Source organism: Sinocyclocheilus anshuiensis, unplaced genomic scaffold (genome assembly GCF_001515605.1).
Source record: "Sinocyclocheilus anshuiensis isolate Anshui unplaced genomic scaffold, SAMN03320099.WGS_v1.1 scaffold328, whole genome shotgun sequence".
NCBI lineage: Eukaryota > Metazoa > Chordata > Actinopteri > Cypriniformes > Cyprinidae > Sinocyclocheilus > Sinocyclocheilus anshuiensis.
Genome location: NW_015558621.1, coordinates 336089 through 345641, shown reverse-complemented (window position 1 = coordinate 345641; position 9553 = coordinate 336089). Strand labels below are relative to the sequence as shown.

At 35.4% G+C, this 9553-nt stretch overlaps 2 protein-coding genes across 4 annotated transcripts; both read right to left on the bottom strand.

The window, feature by feature from the left end:
• Nucleotides 1-100: 100 nt before the first annotated feature.
• On the bottom strand, nucleotides 101-2176 carry LOC107680588 (HRAS-like suppressor 3). 2 transcript variants are annotated; one of them, XM_016476524.1, is made up of 5 exons: nucleotides 2068-2176; nucleotides 1692-1759; nucleotides 1256-1361; nucleotides 853-1121; nucleotides 101-655 (listed from the first exon to the last, which is right to left on the bottom strand). In XM_016476524.1, exons 2-5 carry the CDS (start codon nucleotides 1704-1706, stop codon nucleotides 536-538), a joined length of 510 nt encoding a protein of 169 aa, XP_016332010.1. In that variant the 5' UTR covers nucleotides 1707-1759; nucleotides 2068-2176; the 3' UTR covers nucleotides 101-535. The 2 variants fall into 2 exon arrangements, with proteins under 2 accessions (XP_016332010.1, XP_016332009.1); XM_016476523.1 differs by having other exon boundaries at nucleotides 102-655; nucleotides 1692-1747.
• A 1547-nt stretch (nucleotides 2177-3723) lies between these two features.
• Nucleotides 3724-8284, bottom strand: LOC107680652 (HRAS-like suppressor 3). 2 transcript variants are annotated; one of them, XM_016476648.1, is made up of 6 exons: nucleotides 8220-8284; nucleotides 7890-7921; nucleotides 7408-7516; nucleotides 7027-7295; nucleotides 6675-6815; nucleotides 3724-3803 (listed from the first exon to the last, which is right to left on the bottom strand). In XM_016476648.1, the coding sequence occupies exons 2-5, from the start codon at nucleotides 7896-7898 to the stop codon at nucleotides 6696-6698; spliced, it is 507 nt and encodes a 168-aa protein (XP_016332134.1). In that variant the 5' UTR covers nucleotides 7899-7921; nucleotides 8220-8284; the 3' UTR covers nucleotides 3724-3803; nucleotides 6675-6695. The 2 variants fall into 2 exon arrangements, with proteins under 2 accessions (XP_016332134.1, XP_016332133.1); XM_016476647.1 differs by lacking the exon at nucleotides 3724-3803 and having other exon boundaries at nucleotides 6216-6815.
• Nucleotides 8285-9553: the final 1269 nt, after the last annotated feature.

Genomic DNA, 9553 nt, shown 5'->3' with positions numbered 1-9553 from the left:
GTTGGAGCTAAACTCTGCAGGACACCGGCCCTCCAGGACCGAGTTTGGGCACCCCTGATCTACGATATGCTGGTATAGTATAATCACATTAAGAAATACACAAACACCTACTATATGATGTCAAATATTTAATGGCACAAAAATAGCAACATGGCAGTTTATGTTAGGATTTATTTGGTCAAATATTCAGCTTGCTCTTTTTGATTATATAGTATTAAAGTGCTTGAAGTGTTAATAGGAAACCAGTAGAAAGAGAAATGTGTTATATCAAAATTATTTAAATAAAATGAGATGCAGAGATTTGTCAGTAGCGAAATGCACCATTAGCAAACAACAGAACAGATGGGGTTTTGTTTGGTTGCTGACAATCTCTTGTTCTGTTTAGGAATATTTCCATTTGTGCTCCTAAAACTAAGCCTGCCTAATCAATACGTTCAATGTTTTAATTATTTCCATAAAATGCAATAAACATTTTACAGACTTTAAATATCAAAGGTCTCCACAACTGTGCTTTCACTTCTTCATTCCCCAGTCTTTACTGGTTCCGTTTCTGTTTGTCTTTTGAGCCAAATATGGCTGCAGCAGCAGCAAGAACTGCAAAGATAGCTGCTGCAGCAAGACTAACTCCAACACCAGTCTCCACCGCTTTCCGCACCTATGACAATGGACAGAAAGTATTATATTAATTCACTGTATGATAAGAAAAGCTCCCATCACTGTTGCCTAAATCAATATTAAATAGTTTACCATAAAACAGTGCTGCAATACTGTGATTTTCACATTTTTTGGAGAAATTACTGAAAGCACTATTCACTACTTCACACTATTACTTCTGTGATGTTTAAACTGTACCTGTCGGGACTGTGGTTTTCCGTATCTCAGCTCTGTAACAAAGTGCTCACAGTTCCCTCTAAAGACACAATATGGAAGTTCTTGTCCCAAAAAACTATGTGCATCCCGTAGAATCTCTCGAACAGGACGTGTCTCATATTTCTCATTCAGAAGATTGTTGATACAGTATTCATCATTGCCAACTACTTCATAAAGTTCTTCTTTCTTCACTGTGGCTTTATCACATAATACTGACATCATACTGTAGGCTCCAGCTTGAGCATGTTCAGCTGAAGAGAAAGAAAAGCAAAAACAAAGTCTGTAAAGCGCTTGACCTTTACATTATTGAGACTTAAATGGAATGTTTCGGACTGAATGCAAGTTAAGCTCAATAAACATCATTTGAGGCATGTAAAATACTCACAGGGAGGTGCCAGGTGAATCACATAACCTTCTCCAACATAAATAGCCCAGTGCTGATATGTGCCTCGGAAGATTTCAATAAGGTCTCCGGGCTCTGGCTTTTGATCCTCAAAGGGACACAATATCAGATGTCATATTTTGTTAAAGAGTCATTTAGATCGACAATAATATATCATACTGTTTGACTCAAATAACAGATACTATTGCACTTGTGAATAGAAAAGAAAAATAAAGCAAAAGTGTGCTTGCTGGAGGTTCTGTAGCTTATAATAATACAATTCCTCCATAACAGATCTTGAGCAATAAGCATATATAATTACCTAACTGTGCAACAGTACCATACACTACGATTCCTTCAATAACAACAGCACTAAAATGATCTATTCGCCATTTACTGTTACATTTCAGTTCGTTTCAGATTATTAAAATGCATTTACCTTTGTCGGTGCCATGGCAACCTCAAAACACTGTTCTTCTTGTTTTTACTCTTATCCTAGGAGAGACACATAAACGACATTTGTGATCCGGACACAAGTTAATCTTTACCGTTACATTATGCATGTCGTTTATTTACGACTTTATGACTTTTAGATGGCAACAAATATGCGGCATATTCTTGAAAATTACATTAATCACATTTCTATGTAAGTGAATATAATAGGTTGGCGCATCGGGGAAAAAATCAGGTTATAGAAGCAGAGTCGACAGGCAGACGTCATGCAAAATAAACAAACTATCCAGGCTTCTGCGGTCTTCATTCCGTAATCGAGATAAGTAAGTAACCCTGTGGTATAACGAAGGAATCCTACTTACAGATAATGATGTTTGTCTCGGTGAGCTACAATCCGTGTAACGTTATTGGCGTCTGAAGCAAAAATAGCATCATAGACCAAACCAGCTGATGTGACTGTTGATGTCGACCAATCAGCTGCAGGGTCATTCGGCGCTGATAGAGATCATTGGTGGACGTCCTTAAAAGTGATATTGCTGTTCTAATTCATAATATAAACAATTTTACTTATGTTTTTATCAGTGCCACCAGGACTAATTCCTTTGTACGTTTCAGGAGACTTATAAGAGCCGGATTACATTTAGGTGGCGGTGGCCACTTTTCCATTGTTGGACAAACAGTTACAGCAGGCCAGTTTCAATGGCCAATGTCAGTGACTTAATAAACTTTAACCTAGGATTTAGAAGTATGCAGTGGGTAATTTTGGGACTCATTCCATTTTATGCAGTGTTGTCAAGGACGATGTTGAGCACCAAATATTTTGATAATAATAACTCTCCTACACTTCAGAGGGCGGTAAGTGTATTGTAATGTTCCCAGTGGCGAAAGAATGTAGGTGTCTGGTGCGTCAGTCATTGAAACGGCGTTGAAATGGTTACAATTGAAACTTTTCCTTCACATTTCTACATCTGCAGTATTTATTCTGTATGTAAATAAAATATTATGCATGGAATATATACACACATAAACGATGTGGTGAGCAATCATACAGGTTACCAACAGCTAATGAAACATTGCTTCAGTTTATGGACGGACGTCCTGTTTGTTATCTGTCTTGTTAAACTATGTTATCTGTATAAAGGAACAAGTTGTGGTGCTCTTTTTTACTGTCATTATGGTGGTTTGTTCATTCTGATTCTCGGTTTTATGTATTTATAGGCATGATACAGTCTGCAGATGTAGGCTACAAGTTCAATCCAAATTAATAAAGGTTTAAACATAATTTGGTCAAGTTTTGATTGTATTAGACAGTTATAAAAGTTTTTGAAAGGTCATTAGAAATGTATTATTTTAAAAAAAATCTGTAGACCACACACTCATTGCTCTATTGTTGAGTTACCAAATAAATTAATTGATTTTCTTATGGTATTACATGTTTAATTGTTCATTTTATTTACTTATTTAAACTGAGTAAAATGCACCAACAAAAATTACTGACTGAAATAATCAAAGGCCTCCACAATTGTACTTTTAGTTCTTCGTTTCTCACTGTTCACGGTCTGCTTCTCTTGTCTTTGAACCAAAAATGGCTACAGCAGCACCAAGAACTCCCAATGCCAACACTATAGTAAGACCAACTTCTGTTTCCACATTTCGCACCCATGAGAATAAACAAAGTATCTATTAACTGACTGTGTGTAAAGGTGTTGATTTTGTGACCTTAATCCTAATAATAAATTAATGTAAAATATTTCACCATAATACAGCCCTGTAATGCTGTGATTTTAAAATTGAAGACATTTATGAGTACAGTATAATTAATTAACATTCAGTTACAGTACTTGTGTGAATTGTCTCAATATGCCAGTTCATGCCAAACAGCTGTAGCTGGTGGGACTGTGGTTTTCTGTATCTCAGCTATATACCAAAGTGCTCACAGTTCCTTGTAAGCTTATATTTTTCATCCATAAGGTGGATGACATGGTAATCAATCATTATTGCCAGCTACTTCATAAAGTTCTTCTTTCTTCATTGTGGCTTTTTTGTGCATTACTGACATCATACTGCTGGCCCCAGCTTGAGCATGTTCAGCTATCTGAAAGAAATGGAAACGTAAAAACAGTCATGAGACTTAAAAACCAGTGTATTCAATATAATGGATGTGGTCTAAAAAAGAAAGAAGAGCATATGTGACCCTGGACCACAAAACCAGTCATAAGGGTCAATTTCTCGAAATTGAGATTTATAAATAATCTGAAAGATGAATAAATAAGCTTTCAATTGATGTATGATTTGTTAGAATAGGACAATATTTGGCCGAGATACAACTATTTGAAAATCTGGAATCTGAGGGTGCAAAAAAATCTAAATATTAGGAAAATCGCATTTAAAGTTGTCCAAATGAAGTTCTTAGCAATGCATATTACTAATCAAAAATTAAGTTAATATATTTACGGTAGAAAATTTACAAAATATCTTCATGGAACCTGATCGTTACTTAATATCCTAATGATTTTTGGCATAACAGAAAAATCAATAATTTTGACCCATACAATGTTTTTTTGACTATTGCTACAAATATACCCAGCGACTTAAGACTTAAGGTTTTGTGGTCCAGGGTCACATATGACATTTGAACAACACCAGGGTGAGTAAATGATGACTGTAATTGTCATTATCAGTAGACATCATTTGAGGCATGTAAATGACTCGCAGGGAGGTGCCAGGTGTATCACATAACCTTCACCAACATAAATAGCCCAGTGCTGATATGAGCCTGTGAAGATTTCATTGAGGTCTTCTCCTACATACTACATAATATCAGGCCTCATATTTTGTAACATTTTTAAAGAGCCATATAGGCTAGCTTGTCAATAATAATCATGTAATCAAGAAAACTTAACTGTGGTCTGATTACAAGTATTTTAAAATGTAATATATCCTAATTACAAGTACTTAATTTTTGCCCCCATTATGTCATTCGTCATGCTAGCCTGTGTGGATACTTATAAACCACATGTTTTATAGCTAGTCCCGTGTTAGGTTGTGCCTCACTCTGGGTAGATAGATTACTTAGATGAATTGTAGTTTTTTTACTGATTCCAAATTACATGACAAATTTTTTTTATTAATTTAAGTCCATGTTTGATAATATGTGTAGACCTTGGGTTAAAGTATCATCCTATGTTAAGCGTGAACAGTGAACATGGGCCTGGTCAATATGGGGGCCAGTGGGGTGGGCAGAGATATTTTTTCAAGTCCACTATAATGGACACCTGGACTGAAGCAACATAAAATTCCTTATATATTAACTAGTTATCTTTAACCATATGCCCTGTCCAAAATACCCACACTAGTGGTCTTTGCACTTGTATGGAGCATATAATATGACAATGCTATTTGAATTTGAATTGTGTAAATTTGAATTATTGACAAGTGTCATTTAACAAAACTGAGTATTATGTGGCTTTTAACATCGTTCTGAGTTAGATTTTTTTTTTTTTACTTGAATATTGAACACTTTTCGGAGATCATCTACTCTTCCCTGTGGATAACCTCTGACCTACTTTCTCTACGATCTGAATTTCTGCGTATTGAATTTTGAATATGGAATTTGATGTTCCGAATTTCTTCTTCATCTTGAAAACTTGAAGCTGTATTACTGGATATTTGCAGTCTAACAATTCAGAACAAAAAATCCGCTGTCTATTAAAAAAACTGCCATGAAAAATCAATTGTGTTAAATTTCAAATGTTCAATATCCAAGTAAAAAAAAAATCAGAACGATGTTAAAAGCCACATAAAATTCAGTTTTGTTAAATGACACTTGTCAATAATTCAAATTTACACAATTCAAATTGAAATAGTATTGTCATATTATAAGCTCCATACACTTGACCACTTATACGACATATTTCCTGTATTTTGCCCAAGTGTTCAAGTGAGCATGAAGACCACAAATGTGTGTAGAACGTTTTATTCCCTGATGGGACACACTTATCGTGTTGTAAAAATGCAAGTGTTTACAGGGCTTTATTTTATTTTCAATACTTTCCATTGTAAAATAAACTTCTAAATGTCTGTTCAGTAGTCCAACAGATGACAATTTAATTTGTGATGCTTCTAATTGAGTGATAAAAAGCAATTGCAAATGTTGTACAAATAAATATACTAATCTTTGCACCAATAAAATGTGCAATACTTTGTTTTACTACCAAATTATATATCTAATTATTATTAATATTTAACTTAGATTGGAAAGGTTTCTGTGACCTCTTGCGAGATCTTGGCAAAAAGTCTCCCGATTTATTTCCAGAACATGATGCATGATGGGATACACTAAGCCTGGAATACCCCTATGGATTTAGTGTGTGTTAAGGGCACTGCCTTTGGTGTTTTAAGACCTGGGACAGTCTTGCACACTTACTTCCTGCCACATGCACGTGCTCCCAAGTGGCCAAGACCGCAAGTGTGGGTAATTAGACAGGGCAATAGTCATTTTCAGCTTTTCTTTTTTTTTTGTGAGGGATACATGAAGGATACACCTGATGCAAAACAGACTATAGATCCTTCAAATTCAAATACTAGGATGTGTCCTACCAGTGGTGGTTCATGATGCCAGTGGCATCATGCCGCTATATTCAGCTTTCTATATTTTGCTTTGTAATACACGGCTATAAAAGTGCTTGAAAGGTCATTAGAAATCTAGTAGAAAAATAAATGGGTGATGTATAAAAAAAAAAAAAAACGATTTATTAGTGGACTATGGACTCATTGCTTTATTGTCGAGTTACCTTACACCATAAAAGAGAATACATCATAAAAGATTTTACAGTCTATAATCTCTCCATTTGTACTCATAAAACTAAGGCTGCCAAGTTTTACATTTAAATTTAATGGTTTGTTTTAATGATTTAAAGTTAATAAAAAGCATCAAACAATTTACTGGCTTTAAATAATCCATTACTTTTAGTTCTTTATTTCTAACTGCTCATTGGGTCTGCTTCTCTTTGTCTTTTGAACCAAACATTTTTGAAATAGCATAAACAATGGTTCCAATGCCAATCCCTGCAACAGCAACTGCAGCAACAGTCTCCACTGCCTCTCGTACCTATTAGAATAAACAGAAATTATCTATATTAATTAACTGTGAAAAGTTGTTGCTTTTGCGACATTAGCCTATAATAAATCAATTTAAAATATTTTACCATAAAACATACCAATCCAGTGATTTGCAAATTTGAGACATTTATGAGTCTCGATTCAGTTACAGTACTTGGGTGAATAATCTCAATATGCCAGGTCATGCCAAACAGCTGTACCTGTCGGGACTGTGGTTCTCCGTATCTCAGCTCTGTAACAAAGTGCTCACAGTTCCTTGTAAACACACTATATGGAAGTTCTTTTCCCAAAAATCTATGTGCAGCCCGTAGAATCTCTCGAACAGGACGTGGCTTATATTTCTCATCTAGAAGATTGTTGATACAGTATTCATCATTGCCAACTACTTCATAAAGTTCTTCTTTCTTCACTGTGGCTTTATCACATAATACTGACATCATACTGTAGGCTCCAGCTTGAGCATGTTCAGCTGAAGAGAAAGAAATGGAAAAAGTAAAAGCAATCATGACTTAAATGGAATGTTTCGGACTGAATGCAAGTTAAGCTCAATAAACATCATTTGAGGCATGTAAAATACTCACAGGGAGGTGCCAGGTGAATCACATAACCTTCTCCAACATAAATAGCCCAGTGCTGATATGTGCCTCGGAAGATTTCAATAAGGTCTCCGGGCTCTGGCTTTTTCTCGTACTATGAGACAATATCAGGAGAAAGAAAGAAAGAAAAAAAAAAGTAATCTGTCAGAAACGTAGGCTAATATTGTTTAACTGATATAACGCAATACCATTGCACTTGTGAATAGGCTAGATAAAATCCCAAAAGTGAGACTGTACGCAAGATCTCGGTTACCGTAATAAAACTGCTTTGCGACAGACCTCGAGCAGTAAGTTTAGTAACAGCACAAAAATATCTATTTGCAACGTGAGCTTTCCCTTACGAAAATTAACCATGGTTTTATTGTAGTAAAAATGAAGTAATCATCTTTTTTGGTTCATGTTTTTGTAGTAAAACCATGGTTAATTTTCGTAAGGAATTCATTCTTCCCATTAATTCAAATATTTACCTTAGCCATGGCGACCTCAAACTTTCACTTTCCTGTTAGAAACACATAACAAACCATTTTTTATGGGACAATTAAAATCTCTACGTCAGGGAACACATTCTCTAAATTACACAAATCACTTTTTATGTACATTAATGTAGAGGCTATCGTAATTAAATTAATTTGAATCATCGGAAATAAACATCAGCTGGTAGGAGCAACTCGACACTTCGGTCTTCCTAAAACAAACTAACAAAGTCTGCGCTCTACGATCCATGCTTTGAACAAAGTATTCATAATCGAGTACGAAAATTACACTGTGGTTTTAACTAATTAGGGTATTATACTTACAAGTACGTAGCCTTTGTCGCAGTGATGCTACGTTCCTGAACTAAAATCAGAGAATATATCGCGCTACTCGACCAATCAGATACATTCAGTGCGGATAGCGACGCCCTTAAAAGGTGTTGGTGTTCTTCTGAAACAGTTTAAAAATATATGTACACTTTTATTGACGTTTTATTTAAATTATTTTCATCCAAAAGACTGCTTTTAGTACTTTTAAGACAACCAGAGTGAACAACTAGAGTGGCAACTTTTCCAATGTTGGACCAGCAGTTCTTATAAAAAGTTAACGCACCTGCTGGGAACTGTATCAGTGGGCGCTCAATGTTATTGGCCTCAAAAAAAAAAAAAGAACTGTAACTTTTGACTTTAGAAATATACAGTGTGTGATCTAAAATGAACCAAGCATAAAATATGAACCGTGTGGAACGTGGAATAAAATAACCCGAGATTACATTTCCCAGGGTTTATTCCTGAGTTAAGCATTTCAATTGTGAAAAGCACAACGGGAGAAAGTGTTTTCTGTCATCATAATATCATCAAACAGTCGGCCCATTTTGCACGGTTTTTAACAAGGAAGGTACGGTGACAGAGAAGTGCAAAGCAAATCACAATTCTGAAAACAAAATAACAAATTACAAACGCAAATGCAAGTCTAAAAAACAAAATAACAATTCATAAAGCACAACAAAAATTCAGAAAACATTATAACAAGTCAGAAAACACAATGACAAATTCGAAAACAAAATAACAAGTCAGAAAACACAACGACAAATCCGAAAACAAATTAACAAGTCAGAAAACACAACGACAAATCCGAAAACAAATTAACAAGTCAGAAAACACAACGACAAATCCGAAAACAAATTAACAAGTCAGAAAACACAACGACAAATCCGAAAACAAATTAACAAGTCAGAAAACACAACGACAAATCCGAAAACAAATTAACAAGTCAGAAAACACAACGACAAATCAGACAAACCGGAAGAGGTAGGTATAGTTTGAGACAGCGCCATTGGTTTGGGATTACTCACCGCTGACTGGACGAGACATCTGTCAATCAACGTATACAGGAAGAACCAGCCGAAGAACAGCAGAGTCGTGGTAGAAAGTTCGGAGATGGTATTAAAGTAGCTCAGTTTAAATGTGTTGTATGAATTGCCCTTACTATGGAATAAAAAATACTGAGTGTATATTTACATTAAGTTAAAAGCAGCTGTAAAATATCAGCTCCAGTGGCGCAGATGGATAAGTGCTTGACGTTGGCTTTTTGACGCGATCGACCCGGGTTCGATCCCACCTTTTGTCGAACTTTTTTTTTCTCCCTTTTCAAATCT